Genomic DNA, 17,179 nt, shown 5'->3' on the forward strand with positions numbered 1-17,179 from the left:
AGTGAAGAGAATGTGTTCTTTTATTGCATGCAAATTACTAATAATACAAAAGCCTATTTTAACAAAATATATTTAAAAAAAACTTATGTACAACTAGGGATAAGATGTTACAAGTCAAAGCTAATCATTAAAATCTAGTGATTGATGTTGAGGAGACGGTTCTGATCCACAGATCTCCGTCAGTTCCTCATCAGGTGTTTGTAATGAAACGACGGCGAATCCTTCAGGCATCACCTCTGCAGAAGAGAGAAAAAAGACATCAGATTTGCGATACCTTCAGTTGTGCTTGGGTTAGGCTATGTCTACATTTGAAAAGTGTTTTAATTTAAAACGCTCTCAGTTCACACTAGCGTTTTCCAAACATTTCTTGCTTATTATTATGGTTTAAAGGGTTAGTTCAGCCAGAAATGAAAATAATGTCACTGTGGCAATCTTTCTGAAAGAAACTTGGCGCTGAAAACGATGCCTTTCTCTATTACATTATTTCACCACCAGGTGGCGACAAGTGAGTGTTAAATTTATTTGATATTGAATCTTCATCTGAAGCTTGCACGCTGAAGCACGTGTACATCGCGTAAATATTGAGTTCTCTTTCAAGTCTTGCGCTTGAACGGACAAATTCACACAAAGATTATGTCAACATGCCTGTCTTGGCGAGTATCCTAGCAAACATGGTAGGTTATGTCTTAAGTGAACTTAAACACTCAAGAAAGAACCATGCGTTCAGTATCAGTGCACTGGATCCATGCATTATGTTTTAAAGTGACAGCAGCCTAATATTCCTGCTGTCTGAATGTGTTTTTAAAGTTAATCAGACAACAAATGACAAGGAAATCACTCATTGCTGTTGACTGAATAGCTTTTGTAACTTAATTAATAATGATTAATCTTTATTTAATTTATACAGTGAAGATTATAATCAATATTGTTTTACAATTGATTAGCTACTTTCAGTTTCTGTACCTGAAATCTATTGTTAGATACCTGAAAAGCACTATTTTATTTGTATCTTTGCTCTACTGTATTTATTTGTGCTGTTGCTTGTAGTTTGATTATGTTTTTATTTTCCGTATTTTTATTTGACAGTAGTCCTTTTTTTCCTGAACATCGCACATACCGAAACCGTGACCCTAAAACTGACGTAAAAACGGAACCGTGAGTAATCTGTACCGTCCCACCCCTACTTTGATTCTTATACACGTTTTGCTCAACATGACAATCTTGACATATTTACACAAACTTACAGTATCAAATTCTCATGTTGCGATAATTGCTTAAGCTTTTATCACGGTATACGGTATTATCACGATATTGAAATAAGTTGCAAAAAAGTGTTGTCATAGTAAAACAGGTTTAAGAACTTTTTCTTATAACAAAAAAAACCTCTGAACATTTAAATACAATAACGCAGTACACAAATTATAAAGTAAAATGTTTCAAACAGATTAAAGTACAAAAGAATTATAAAGAACAACAAATAACACTATATAAGGTCTCGTTATTTAATGTTAGTTAATGCATTAACTAAAATTAAGTATGAGCAATAGCCACATTTGTTACAGAAAGTAATATTTTTTTGTTAATATTAATTAAACAAATACAACTGATCATTGTTAGCTTTAGGTTCATTAAATAATAATTACAACTTTTGACTTTAGTAATGTTAATAAACATTAACTAGAAATTAACATTAACTAAGATTAATAAATGCTATTTAAAATGCTAATAAATGCTAAAATAAAAGTATTTTTTCATTGTCAGTTTGGTAATAATGAATTAACATGTTAACTAATGAAGCCTTAGGTCATCAAGTGTTACTGAACAATAACAAATAATCAGAAAACAAAAAGGGCATGTTGTAGTCCATTTTAAAATATAAAAATGTTTAAGTTTGAAAATAAATAGCCTATTAAGCCTTTAAGTATTTGGTGTTGTGATGGACAACATTGAGATTACAAAAGCATTTTAAAAACGTCACTATCGCAGCTGCTTTGTTTGTGGGGTTTCTGGGGTAACCGCTGCATTTCTGCTGTTCCATCACCGCCCTCTGCTGTCAGAGAGTGTACGTGCACTTTCATTCAACGCGTCTCCACTCGTTCTGCCATGTGCTTCTCATGCATGTTGGGTTTGTTTACATAGTGAGCGTGCCCCTTTCATTATCCCCTTTCATCACCCTCATGCTGTTCCACACCCGTAAGACCTTCGTTAATCTTCGGAACACAAATTAAGATATTTTTGACGAAATCTGATGGCTCCGTGAGGCCCTGCATAGGGAGCAATGACATTTCCGCTCTCAAGATCCATTAATGTACTAAAAACATATTTAAATCAGTTCATGTGAGTACAGTGCTTCAATATAATAATATTATAAAGCCACGAGAATATTTTTGGTGCGCCAAAAAAAAAAAAAATGACTTATATAGTGATGGACGATTTCAAAACACTGCTTCAGGAAGCTTCGGAGCGTTAATTTTAATTCGGAGCGCCAAAGTCACGTGATTTCAGCAGTTTGACACGCAATCCGAATCATGATTCGACACAAAAGATTCATAACGCTCCGAAGCTTCATGATGCATTGTTTTGAAATCACCCATCACTATTTAAGTCGTTATTTTGTTTTTTTGGCGCACCAAAAATATTCTCGTGGCTTTATAATATTAATATTGAACCACTGTACTCACTTGAACTGATTTAAATATGTTTGCTCAGGCCTCACGGAGTCATCAGATTTCATCAAAAATATCTTAATTTGTGTTCTGAAGATGAACGAAGGTCTTACGGGTGTGGAACGACATAAAAGTGAGTAATTAATGACAATTTCATTTTTGGGTGAACTAACCCTTTAACTGGAAAGATCAGAAGCAAAGACACTGGTTAATAAAGTGAGATTGAATACATTCATTTTGAGGAACACTGAATCTGTTTTTGTGGAAGATGAGTACATGCCTGCTCACATTTAATCTAGAACTACAATAACCATCATGTTTACACTACTTACTCGAAAAAAGTAATCTGATTACACAACTCGCGTCACTTGTAATGTGTTACACTTATTTTGTGAAGATTTCAGAGGGCTGTTTCATAAAACAAGATTACAAAACAAGCCAGGCTTATTTTAGTTAGTCAGACTTATTGTCAGCGAATTCTGTTTCATAAAACAAACAAATTTGTTAAAACTTAGTTACTCTGGCAACTTATGCATATAATATATATATATATATATATATATATATATATATATATATATATATATATATATATATATATATATATATATATGCATGCTCCCCCCAGAAAAATTAGGTTTCCCTGGTGTACATATGTGCATTTTAATACGTTTTAAGGCCAACAAATTGTAAGATTGTACACACTTCAGCTGTAATATGAAGGATCGGTTGAAAGGCGTTAGGATTATTCACCTTCTGTTGTTGTTGTTGGATCAGCTCATCTCTGGTCTTGAAAACAGGAGCGTCCTCCACATCAATCCCATCAGCCATCTCTCTCACTCTCTCCAGCAGCTCTGGGTTGTACCTGCAGAGTAACATGAGAACATGAACAACACAACACTGTATTTTATTCAACAGATAAGCAGAATAACTGCAGCAAAAAGAGAGAAAAGTGCCATAAAGACATTTAGGACAGACGATGAAACAAGATCTTTGTTTCTTTCTCGCATATCTCACAATAAAGCATGTCAACAAATGCTGGCCGGTCAGTGTTTGTGTTTCTGACCTGCAGCCCAGGAACACGTTGTTCGCCCACACCATAGACATCGCGAGCAGATGATCCACTCGAGACTCTTCCTCTTCATAGTTGCTGATGTTCCTGAATAAAAACTCCCTCCTGTACTTCCACTGCTTGTCGCTTTCGGACAGGCCGCGAAACTTCTCGACAAAGTCTGCCAACAGCCTGTTTTGTCCGATGAAATCTTCGACATCTGTAGTCGCCATCTTTGAGAGATGACGTCACTACTGTTTTCCTTCTTTTCACTTTATTGTCGGCTGCCAGACCAGCTTTTGGTGCACTACCGCCACCAACTGAGCTGGAGTGCGAATTATTGATGGGAAATTAATATTTTACTTGCATTACATGAATTTACTCATTTACACAAAAACAGATTCAGTATTTCTCAAAAAGAAAAACAGTGAAAACTCAGAATATGCAATAATATGTAAATTTACACAAATACACTTTATTTAATTAAAATTTATTAACCAATGTCTTTGCTGCGAATGAGCAAAAACTTTGTACGGAGCCCCGGACATGACATGCAGGAAAAAAATAGTAGGCTAAATCGTGCGCACGATTTACTATTTCGTTCCCGCTACTTACTAAAACGTGCGCATGACTTACTATTCGTTCCCTCGATTTACTAAAACGTGCGCATGACTTACTATTCGTTCACTCGATTTACTAAAACGTGCGCACGATTTACTATTCGTTCCCTCAATTTACTAAAACGTGCGCACGATTTACTATTCGTTCCCTCAATTTACTAAAACGTGCGCACAATTTACTATTAGTTCCCTCAATTTACTAAAACGTGCGCACAATTTACTATTCGTTCCCTCAATTTACTAAAACGTGCGCACGATTTACTATTCGTTCCCTCAATTTACTAAAACGTGCACACGATTTACTATTCGTTCCCTCAATTTACTAAAACGTGCGCACGATTTACTATTCGTTCCCTCAATTTACTAAAACGTGCGCACGATTTACTATTCGTTCCCTCGATTTACTAAAACGTGCGCACAATTTACTATTCGTTCCCTCAATTTACTAAAACGTGCGCACGATTTACTATTCGTTCCCTCAATTTACTAAAACGTGCTCACAATTTACTATTCGTTCCCTCGATTTTCTAAAACGTGCGCACGATTTACTATTCGTTCCCTCGATTTACTAAAACGTGCACACGATTTACTATTCGTTCCCTCGATTTACTAAAATGTGCGCACGATTTACTATTCGTTCCATCGATTTACTAAAACGTGCGCGCGATTTACTCTTTCGTTCCCTCGATTTACTAAAACGTGCGCATGACTTACTATTCGTTCCCTTGATTTACTAAAACGTGCGCACGATTTACTATTCGTTCCCTCAATTTACTAAAATGTGCACACGATTAACTATTCCTTCCCTCGATTTACTAAAATGTGCGCACAATTTACTATTCGTTCCCTCGATTTACTAAAACGTGCGCACGATTTACTATTCTTTCCCTCGATTTACTAAAACGTGCGCACGATTTACTATTTCATTCCCTCGATTTACTAAAACATGCACACGATTTACTAATTAATTCCCTTGATTTACTAAAACGTGCCCACCGCTTACTATTCGTTCCCTCGATTTACTAAAACGTGCACACCGCTTACTATTCGTTCCCTCGATTTACTAAAACGTGCCCACCGCTTACTATTCGTTCCCTCGATTTACTAAAACGTGCGCACCGTTTACTATTCGTTCCCTCGATTTACTAAAACGTGCACACCGCTTACTATTCGTTCCCTCGATTTACTAAAACGTGCGCACCGCTTACTATTCGTTCCCTCGATTTACTAAAACGTGCGCACGTTTTACTATTCGTTCCCTCGATTTACTAAAACGTGCGCACGATTTACTATTTCATTCCTTCGATTTACTAAAACATGCGCACGATTTACTAATTCATTCCCTTGATTTACTAAAACATGCGCACGATTTACTAATTCATTCCCTTGATTTACTAAAACGTGCGCACGATTTACTATTTACTACTATTTTTTTCTTGCATGTCATGTGCAGGGCTCCATACATTTGTGTTTCTTTTTCATGTCTTATTGCATAAGTAAGAGTGTTGAACTTTCTTCTTCTGTGATCCAGTATGGCAGCACGTCTGAAAGGATTGTCTGAGCTGCGCCCTCTACTGTACAGGTGTGAATTTACGTTTCCTTAGTCTCAGGCTTATGCTGCCCTCACGTGCTCACTGAATTATCATAAATATGAGTTTCCTAGGTATAAAATTGCACATGAATGCCCTCTCATGTCGAAACTTGAATGCGATAAGCTCATAATCACGACTTCAGAAGTGGGAATTATCAAATTTCCGATAGCGCGTGAAAGGCAGCATTATTTATTTCACTTTTGGTGTGAAAGGGCCTTTACATTTGCCAAAAATAGAATTTTTATTTGTTATTAAAAAACAAACAAGCAAACTCAACCCAGATGAGAAAAAGTAAAGCAAAAGTAATGTAACGCATTATTTTCCATAAAACGCAATTAGTTACTTTTTTAGGGAGTAACTCGAAATTGTAATGCATTACTTTTAAAAGTAACTTTGATCTGAACGTTCATTTCATCCACCTACTGAAAAGCAATTCTTCTTCTAGCGTTTATTGGCGGTTGGCAAATCAGCGTATAGGAGAATTACCGCCACCTACTGGACTGGAGTGTGGATTGAAGATTGGCGACAACAATAAAAACAAACAAACCCACAAAAACCTTATATATTTTCTCCAGCAGGGCCGTTTCAAGAATTTCATTACGGCGCATATTATTTTTCTTCAATTCAATTTAAATTCAATTCATCTTTATTAGTCAATTCTACTATATGTTCAAGACATACAAAGGATTGAAATTCTGTTTCCCTCAGACCCATAGTATAAATTGCCAACAAAACACAAAACAAGATTGAAAAATAAATAAAATAAAATACAATACAATACATACAACAAACATATCACATAAAAGTTTAAATATTCTTCCATTCATGACGGATGCACTTAAATATGAACTGGGTTTTATATCGCAGTGTTTATTATAAATGATTTATCAGTGCACATTGTTGTTTTAACTTAGGGATGCACAATATATCAGCCACAATATCGGTATCGATGTTCATTTTCATGTTATTGTTATCGGCCGATAAGAACATATATTAAAGCCGATAAATAATGGATTATTTCCTTCAGCTGAGAGACTTCAGATGTGCACTGTTCACCATGATGGTTCTGAATTGCTTGAAATATGAAAAAATAACTTCAAAAAGAAAAAATACAGTTAAAGTTGCCCTAGAATGCTTTTTCACAAGATGTAATATAAGTCTAAGGTGTCCCCTGAATGTGTCTGTGAAGTTTCAGCTCAAAATACCCCATAGATTTTTTTAAATTAATTTTTTTAACTGCCTATTTTGGGGCATCATTAAATATGCGCCGATTCAGCATGCTTCCCCTTTAAATCCTCGCACTCCCCGCCCCCGAGCTCGCGACTCTATAATACATTGCATAAACAAAGTTCAGACAGCTAATATAACCCTCAAATGGATCTTTACAAAATGTTCATCATGCATGCTGCATGCATGCATCAGATCATGTAAGTATGGTATTTATTTAGATGTTTACATTTGATTCTGAATGAGTTTGATAGTGCTCCGTGACTAATGGGCTAAAGCTAACATTACACACTGTTGGAGAGATTTATAAAGAATGAAGTTGTGTTTATGAATTATACAGACTGCAAGTGTTTAAAAATGAAAATAGCGACGGCTCTTGTCTCCGTGAATATAGTAATAAACGATGGTAACTTTAACCACATTTAACAGTACATTAGCAACATGCTAACGAAACATTTAGAAAGAAAATTTACAAATATCACTAAAAATATCATGATATCATGGATCATGTCAGTTATTATCGCTCCATCTGCCATTTTTCACTATTGTTCTTGCTTGCTTACCTAGTCTGATGATTCAGCTGTGCACAGATCCAGACGTTAATACTGGCTGCCCTTGTGTAATGCCTTGAACATGAGCTGGCATATGCAAATATTGGGGGCGTACATATTAATGATCCCGACTGTTACATAACAGTCAGCGTTATGTTGAGATTCACCTGTTCTTCAGAGGTCTTTTAAACAAATCAAATTTACTTAAGGAGGAAACAATGGTGTTTGAGACTCACTGTATGTCATTTCCATGTACTGAACTCTTGTTATTCAACTATGCCAAGGTAAATTCAATTTTCAATTCTATGGCACCTTTAAGTACAACGTGCAGCACAAATCTGTCATATAGGCTACATAATATTATATTGAGAATATAATAATCGTGTGTTTGGGACATGGCTTTTTATTGATGAGGCTTTTGTTTTTGTAATCAGGCTCTCAAAAATTATATAACATTTTGGATTTAGATTTATTGGCCAATATATCAGTTATCGGCTTTCAAATATAGAGAATTATCAGTTATCGGTACCAGCCAAAATTTTCATATCGGTGCATCCCTATTTTAAATTCAAGTTCTGGTAATCTTGAATCAGAATATCTTCTCCTCCCTCTTGCAGCATCTCTTCTCTTCTCTGATGATGAGGGTGGGGCAACCTGTCACTCACATGAGATCCACCAATAACAAACCACAACCATCCACTCAATTCCCCACATACAAAATCAACATTTGTTCTGGTTTGCAAAGCAGTTTCACTCAGATATATGACACAATAGAGAAGAAAAGACCAAGTAAACTTCACTTTCATGCCGACTTAAAACACATTTACTTCACCATGAGAGATTTTCATAAGCTATTGTTGGCAACACCGATAAATGTTGGTCGAATGGGTGCAGATGGTCAAAGGTATCCACAACACTGCATGCACTGCAGCACTCATTCATTCATTTTTTCACATGCTTCGTTCTGTAAAACTAAAATTATTCTAAATTCATAAAATCAGGTTTATGTTGTTCGTGCCATAAACAGGGTTTCATACGCACGTCACATCATTCCTGTAACTCACAAGTTTATAGTGTGATAGTTTTACATCTCTCGGCCACAGACAGACTCTGAAACAGACTGCTATGGCAAAATAATGGCATGTTTTATGAGAAAATCTGATGAGTTGTCTGCTCGGTCAGGCCAACGCTATAATTTGGAACACGAATGTGCTTCTGCTGCAGAACTGAACGATTATTTACAACAACCATTACAGTCTAATATGACTCATATTGTTGCGGTTCTGTCCTGCAGCCCTCGAACTACTGCTATATTATTCACGTTTCAAAGCATCAAGATGCAGGTCTCACGCTGAGGTGTGATTAGTTACAACTCAATGACTGAGATTCATTTTTAACCATCAAAAGTCTGAATATGACAATATTGTTTAACAGAGGCAGGAAGGGTGTTGAATAATAGTCTAATGTTTATGACTCAAACCTTGTGCTTATAATTTAATTGGTTAACTATATTATTATTATTATTAATATCAAAATTTATAAATGCATTTTATTTCAATAGATATCTTCTCTCTTGTCTGAAACAGCTTCTCTCAGCAATGTGTTTGAGTGATTTTAGTGAATGAAGTCGGTTCTGCTCAAGTTCTGTTTCGGTTTGAAACAACTTCTTTTTGCTTCAAAAGTGCGATTTTTCACAATTAATGCCACTTGAATACTTTGAAATGCCTCTGCACTCTTAAAGGGACAGTTCACCTAAAAAAATGAAATTCTGTAATCATTTATTCACCCTCAAGATGTTCCAAACCTGTATGAGTTTCTTTCTTCTGCTGAACACAAAATTAATATTTTTCTATACATCCACCCACCCATCCATCATCCAACCATACATCCATCTATCCATCCGTCCGTCCTTCCATCAGGACAGATGGATGGATGGATGGTTGGACGGACGGATGTATGTATGGACAGATGATGGATGGATGGACGAATGGATGGATGGATGGACGGATGGATGTATGGACAGATGGATGGACGGATGATGGATGGACGGATGGATGAATAGATGAATGATGGATGGACGAATCATCTGTCCACCCACCCACCTGTCCGTCCATCCATCCATCCGTCCATGCATCAACCCATCTGTCCATCATCCGTCCATCAGTTCATCCATCCATCCATCTGTCCACACATCCATCCGTCCATCCATCCATCCATCCATCATTTGTCTATTCATCCATCCGTCCATCCATCCATCATTCGTCTATTCATCCATCCGTCTGTCCATCCGTCCATGCATCCACCCATCTGTCCACCCACCCATCATTCCTCTATTCATTCATCTTTCCATCCATCCGTCCATCCATCCATCCATCCATCCACCCATCTATCCATCTATACATCCATCTTTCCATCCATCCATCCATCCATCCATCCATCAATCTATCTATCTATCAAGTTCACACAGGTTTAGGGATCACAACACTGACCAGATTTGTCTTTTATCATTTCAAACCGAAACAACTTCTTTTTGCTTCACAAGTGCGATTTTTCACAATAAATGCCACTTGAATATTTTGAAATGCATGACATCAAGATATTAAAGTCCAAGTATGTTTTCAGGCCTCTGCACTCTTAAAGGGACAGTTCACCCAAAAAATGAAATTCTGTCTTCATTTATTCACCCTCAAGATGTTCCAAACCTGAATGAGTTTCTTTCTTCTGCTGAACACAAAAATTATATTTTTCTATCCATCCATCCATCCATCCACCCACCCATCCATCATCTGTCCATCCATCCTTCTGTCCATCCATCCGTCCATGCATCTGCCCATCTGTCCATCCATCCATCCATCATCCGTCTATCTGTTCATCCGTCCTTCCACCCACCCATCCATCCATCCGTCCATCCATCCACCCATCTGTCCTTCCACCCACCCATCCATCCATCTATTCATCCATCTGTCCATCCTTCATTTGTTCATACATCCATCCATGCATCCACCTGTCCATCCATCCATCCGTCCGTCATCTGTCCATCCATACATCCGTCCATGCATAAACCTGTCCATCTATCATCTGTCCATACATCCATCATTCATCCGTCCTTCCAGCCACCCATCCATCCGTCCATACATCCACCCATCCATCCATCTATTCATCCGTCCATCTATTCATCCATCCGTCTATCCGTCCATACATCTACCCATCCATCCATGCATCCGTCCATCCATCTGTCCATGCATCCACCCATCTGTCATCCATCCTTCCGTCCATCCATACATCTATTCATCCATCCATCCATCCTTCCCTCGTCCATACATCCACCCATCCGTCCATCTATTCATCCATCCATCTAAGAAACATTGCTTTTCTAGTTAAAAATCACAGTAATTAATATGAACTCTTTGCATTTTAATTCTACTTGCATTCAGATTCGAATTGCAGATATGCACACAACATTAATTGCGGCCGATAAAGGCTGAACACGACATCTTTATAAATGATCAAAGAAGCTATTTTGAATAAATTATTTTAAACAGTTGGTTGGTTAGGTTTCAAACATTCTTCAGAACATATTTTTTATGTTCAACAGGACAAAGTACCTCAGACAGGTTTGGAACAACTTGAAGGTGAATAAATGATGACAGAATTTTCATTTTTGGGTGAACTATCCCTTTAAAACAAATAAAAATTCTTTCCGTTGCTCAAAATGTTCTTTACAGAACTGATCAATGAAAGGTTCATCACTGCCACCTCTTGGAGCATTACATCTGCCTCATCACAGCGCTTATACAGTGTTATAACCGAATCACGTGACTTTAATGTTCCCTCATTATAAGAAACTTTAACGTCAGATACTAACTGTGATGCATTTCACATCTAAACCCAAGTAAAGTTGTCCTCTTGCAGGGAAAACTGAAGATGTCATATTTGTTGTGTCAAACGGCATTTCCTCTTTCGTGTTTGTTCATGGCTCCCCCCATCGGATTCACTGTAAAATGGTCGATTATTTTAGCGAACCGCCCCGTTCACTCATTTGAGGAGAGAAGCCGCTGACTTTCTTCTTCATGCTCGCTTCTTGATGGACATTACACAACTTGACAGGTAACGCGACGCGCTTTCGCTGCGTTTTCCTCCAGCTCGTGTGATGCTCACGCGCACGAACTGTGTTTTCTCGGCTCGCTTGTAACGGAAATTTTTGGTACGTCATTAATATGGCGCCAAAAGAGTTATAAGAGTGAGCTTATGTTGCTGCTCGCGTTCACTCAGACCAACACAAACAACATGATAAACCTGAAATTCAGACGCTGAAGTCGATGGCTTGTCACGACACTGGAGCAGTTAGTGCGCTTCACTTTGCAGGGATGTGAGGAAATGCTTTCCTCAGAAACAGTTTTGCGGATGACGAACAGATGAACGTTGCTATAATAAGTGAGGAAACAACAACTCGACGGAAGCCATCGGGTCGCGCTAACCCGCCGACAGTAACTTTTATTCGGGCTGTGGAGGGGAAATCATCCGCCGTGCTGCTGTCACACGAGATATACATGTGCCTGGCCTCAAATGATCCCCTGATTTCTGGCCATCGAGGACATCACGCCCTCGAATAAGGTAAAGCGAAAGAATGTGCCATCTTTTTCTGCTATCACGCAGTTTCGGGATGGGCGTTTGATTTTGTCAAGTGAATTCTGCGAAATCCTCACGAACTATGTGCTGTTTTCGACCTGTCTGTCATTATTGATAAACTCTTCTTGAGTTTTTATGGGGGGGTCGAGGTTTTACTCAACAGACTGCAGCTGATCATGCTAAAGTTGTTTGTAAGTGCAGTGCGGTGAGTTTAAGCTCAAATCAGCGGCTAAGTTATGAACGCTGAACGGCCTTTACGAACAGATTCACAAACAAGCCCTGCGGGTCATCGGCCACGCCCCCTACAGTCTGCTGCTGCTCACGCACACAGCGTGACGTCTTGCGGAGGGGGCGAGGCTGCGTGTGAGGAGCGGGAAAACGTGTTTCATATTTTTTTACCTCATTATTTTATCGTTTTTTTAACGCAGTACTTTTACTCTAGTTTTCCATTTCAAATTCTTCCAGTTAATGGGTTACTATACCCAAAAATGAAAATAATGTCATTTATTACTCACCCTCATGTCGTTTTAGACCTCCGTTAATCTTCGGAAAACAAATTAAGATATTTTTGATGAAATCTGATGGCTCTGTGAGGCCTGAGCAATGACATTTCCTCTCTCAAGATCCATTAATGTACTAAAAACATTTAAATCAGTTCATGTGAGTACAGTGGTTCAATATTAATATTATAAAGCCACGAGAATATTTTTGGTGCGCCAAAAAAACAAAATAATGATTATATAGTGATGGGCGATTTCAAAACACTGCTTCATGAAGCTTCGGAGCGTTATGAATCTTTTGTGCCGAATCATGATTCGGATCACATGTCAAACCGCCAAACTGCTGAAATCACGTGATTTTGGCACTCCGAACTGCAGATTCGACACGCTGATTCATAATGCTCTGAAGCTTCCTGAAGCAGTGTTTTGAAATCGGCCATCACTATATGTCGTTATTTTTTGGCGCACCAAAAATATTCTCATGGCTTTATTATATTAATATTGAACCACTGTACTCACATGAACTGATTTAAATATGTTTTTAGTACATTAATGGATCTTGAGAGAGGAAATGTCATTGCTCCCTATGCAGGGCCTCACGGAGCCATCGGATTTCGTCAAAAATATCTTAATTTGTGTTCCGAAGATTAACGAAGGTCTTACGGGTGTGGAACAGCATGAGGGTGAGTAATTAATGACAGAATTTTCATTTTTGGGTGAAGACATATGCTGATATTCGGTACTACGATATATCACGATAATGAATGAGGCACGCTCACTATGTAAACAAACCCAACATGCATGAGAAGCACATGGCAGAACGAATAGTGAATGAAAGTGCATGTTCACTCTCTGACAGCAGAGGGCGCTGATGGAACAGCAGAAATGCAGCGGTTACCCCAGAAACCCCACAAACAAAGCAGCTGCGCTAGTGACGTTTTTAAAATGCTTCAAACAGCCATTCATTTTTTTGTAATCTCAATGTTGTCCATCACAACACCAAATACTTAAAGGCTTAATAGGCTATTTATTTTCAAACTTAAACATTTTTATATTTTAAAATGGACTACAACATGCCCTTTTTGTTTTCTGATTATTTGTTATTGTTCAGTAACACTTGATGACCTAAGGCTTCATTAGTTAACATGTTAATTCATTATTACCAAACTGACAATGAAAAAATACTTTTATTTTAGCATTTATTAGCATTTAAAATAGCATTTATTAATCTGTTAATTTCTAGTTCGTTTATTAACATTACTAAAGTCAAAAGTTGTAATTATTATTTAATGAACCTAAAGCTAACAATGATCAGTTGTATTTTTTTAATTAATATTAACAAAAAATATTACTTTCTGTAACAAATGTGGCTATTGCTCATACTTAATTTTAGTTAATGCATTAACTAACATTAAATAACGAGACCTTATATAGTGTTATTTGTTTTTCTTTATAATTCTTTTGTACTTTAATCTGTTTGAAACATTTTACTTTATAATTTGTGTACTGCGTTATTGTATTTAAATGTTCAGAGTTTTTTTTTGTTATAAGAAAAAGTTCTTAAACCTGTTTTACTATGACAACACTTTTTTGCAACTTATTTCAATATCGTGATAATACCGTATACCGTGATAAAAGCTTAAGCAATTATCGCAACATGAGAATTTGATACTGTAAGTTTGTGTAAATATGTCAAGATTGTCATGTTGAGCAAAACGTGTATAAGAATCAAAGTAGGGGTGGGACGGTACAGATTACTCACGGTTCCGTTTTTACGTCAGTTTTAGGGTCACGGTTTCGGTATGTGCGATGTTAAGGAAAAAAAGGACTACTGTCAAATAAAAATACGGAAAATAAAAACAAATAATCAAACTACAAGCAACAGCACAAATAAATACAGTAGAGCAAAGATACAAATAAAATAGTGCTTTTCAGGTATCTAACAATAGATTTCAGGTACAGAAACTGAAAGTAGCTAATCAATTGTAAAACAATATTGATTATAATCTTCACTGTATAAATTAAATAAAGATTAATCATTATTAATTAAGTTAAAAAGCTATTCAGTCAACAGCAATGAGTGATTTCCTTGTCATTTGTTGTCTGATTAACTTTAAAAACACATTCAGACAGCAGGAATATTAGGCTGCTGTCACTTTAAAACATAATGCATGGATCCAGTGCACTGATACTGAACGCATGGTTCTTTCTTGAGTGTTTAAGTTCACTTAAGACATAACCTACCATGTTTGCTAGGATACTCACCAAGACAGGCATGTTGACATAATCTTTGTGTGAATTTGTCCGTTCAAGCGCAAGACTTGAAAGAGAACTCAATATTTACGCGATGTACACATGCTTCAGCGTGCAGGCTTCAGATGAAGATTCAATATCAAATAAATTTTTTAACACTCACTTGTCGCCACCTGGTGGTGAAATAATGTAATCGAGAAAGGCATCGTTTTCAGCGCCAAGTTTCTTTCAGAAAGATTGCCACAGCGACGAGCTGATATGTCCTTTTTTTATTCACAATCTCCTCGTAGCCAGCAGGTACAGCACTCATTTTCATGTGTTTGTGTGTTCTGATTTCACGTGGTGATTGTGCAACTGAACTCCACAGCAACTTGTTTGCATTTCACTTGTAGCGCGTCTGTTTGTGATCCAGGGACGGAGTGCACTTGAGAGTTGTTCATGCAACCTAACTTCATATCTGTTTACATTTTTACGCATTTAAGTGATAATATATAGAGAGTTATATCGAACATTTTTTTCTATTGTCATCGATTTAGACATACCGTCAATAAATATCGATACCGTTTTATTGCCCAGGCCTACTTTTAATGTTCTACTTTGGTTTAACTACCTTGGCATTAAATTTGAGTAAATTAGTTAAATTAGGTAGAGCTACATGATTCTGGATTAAAGTAGAGATTTAAAATAAAGATCACGATTCTCCCATGATTCTGAATAGGCAACTAATTAAAATAACATTTAATTTATTAGAGGTTCTGACAAATAGTTGCTGCAGTCTATTTAAAAAAAATATTTATTATTTATCATTTTGAATTATTTAAAAAATAATGGTTTGAATGAATGATTCAATGACTGACTCATATACTTCTTGTTTCTCTAAAGGATAAATCACAGTTTTTGAACAGATGAGTGAACGATTGGCTGCATCCGAAATCTCACACTGCTGCTAAAAAATCAATTGCGTCGCTTCACTGTCATTCACAAATCCTCTCCCGTTGCCTCATGGGATAGTAAAGTGTCCATCATATGCACACATCAGAATATACTTGTTGGGAAGTATGCAATTTCAGATGCAGTCACTCAATGACAAATACATTTTTAACAGCCATTTGTCGCCACCTACTGGTGTAACAATGTTTGTAATTCTTGTCTAGTTGTCAACTGCAAAAAAACCTAAAAAGTGATTTATAAATCAGGTTTTGAGCAGATATATACAAATTGTTGTTAAAAACACTTGTGTGTCCAAATATATCTTTATTTTTTTATCTTTATTATATATTTTTTTAGCATTTGTGTTGTGAAGGTGTTTGGTATTGGGTGTTGTTAGAGCATCTATATCTGTTCAATGTGTTTGGCAGCTGTCATGTGATTGGTGGAGAAGGAGGCGAGGCAGTCACATGGGTAGCAGTGTGTGTTTCTCAGTGGGGCGGGGGTTATTCATGAATGAAGGAGCTCAGGCTCTGATGTTCCCCATCACCCGTAACCTCTCGCGACGCTCCACTGACTAGTGGATTTGTGTCACACATCTTGCGTGACATGCTTCTGAGAAAGCGTTCACCGCAGCGTGTGCTCGTGCTGGAGATTAAATGATGTGAGAGATGGATGTGGTCCTGATGTTAGGACGACGTCTCCAGAAGAGCGAACAGATGAGTGTTTTCACCCAGAGAGATGACTATGCAATGCTTTGATTTATAAACCAGAGAGAAATGCTTAATTATTGAAAAGAAAATCTTCAATAATTACATTGCTATTACAATTGAAATATAGAGCATTTTAATTTGTCTGATCATCTTTGAGATGTTTCTACACTTGAAATCTGATGTATTTTTTTTTCCCAAATTCAGTGTTTTCTGTTTTAATTGATTCTAGAAAGCATGTCTAATTATTGAAATCATAACTTTAAAGAGGACCTAAATACCTTTTTCAAAGTCTTAGTGTTGTTTTTGTGCTCTACTAGAGCAGGTTTTCCTGCTTGAATGTTGATTATTTTCCTCATATTCTCCATTGTTGCAGCTCCTCTCTTCCCAGTCTGTCAGTAACGCTCTGTTTAGTTCCTGTCTCTATGAAGCCCTTCCTTCTGAAAAGCACAA

The 17,179-nt window shown here is 37.1% G+C and overlaps 2 protein-coding genes across 2 annotated transcripts in view; one reads left to right on the forward strand and one right to left on the reverse strand.

Annotated features, from left to right (window-relative positions):
- Window positions 1-3: 3 nt before the first annotated feature.
- Window positions 4-3,992, reverse strand: cdkn2aipnl (CDKN2A interacting protein N-terminal like). Its single transcript, XM_067376925.1, has 3 exons — window positions 3,733-3,992; window positions 3,420-3,531; window positions 4-236 (listed from the first exon to the last, which is right to left on the reverse strand). The coding sequence occupies exons 1-3, from the start codon at window positions 3,948-3,950 to the stop codon at window positions 231-233; spliced, it is 336 nt and encodes a 111-aa protein (XP_067233026.1). The 5' UTR covers window positions 3,951-3,992; the 3' UTR covers window positions 4-230.
- Window positions 3,993-11,586: 7,594 nt separating this feature from the next.
- jade2 (jade family PHD finger 2) overlaps window positions 11,587-17,179 on the forward strand; it is a 48,776-nt gene continuing 43,183 nt past the window's right edge. The window contains exon 1 of the mRNA XM_067376999.1: window positions 11,587-12,321. The gene's annotated coding sequence lies outside the window, so the exon portion shown is untranslated. The remainder of the gene's footprint in view (window positions 12,322-17,179) is intronic.

This window comes from Chanodichthys erythropterus, chromosome 22 (genome assembly GCF_024489055.1).
Source record: "Chanodichthys erythropterus isolate Z2021 chromosome 22, ASM2448905v1, whole genome shotgun sequence".
NCBI classification, from domain to species: domain Eukaryota; kingdom Metazoa; phylum Chordata; class Actinopteri; order Cypriniformes; family Xenocyprididae; genus Chanodichthys; species Chanodichthys erythropterus.

Bases quoted from the DNA above. Each gene is read 5' to 3' on its own strand.
- cdkn2aipnl (XM_067376925.1), bottom strand. From the start codon at position 3,950: ATGGCGACTACAGATGTCGAAGATTTCATCGGACAAAACAGGCTGTTG. The intron at 3,532-3,732 runs GTCAGAAACACA...GTTACTCTGCAG, and splicing joins AACGTGTTCCTGGGCTGCAG to GTACAACCCAGAGCTGCTGG.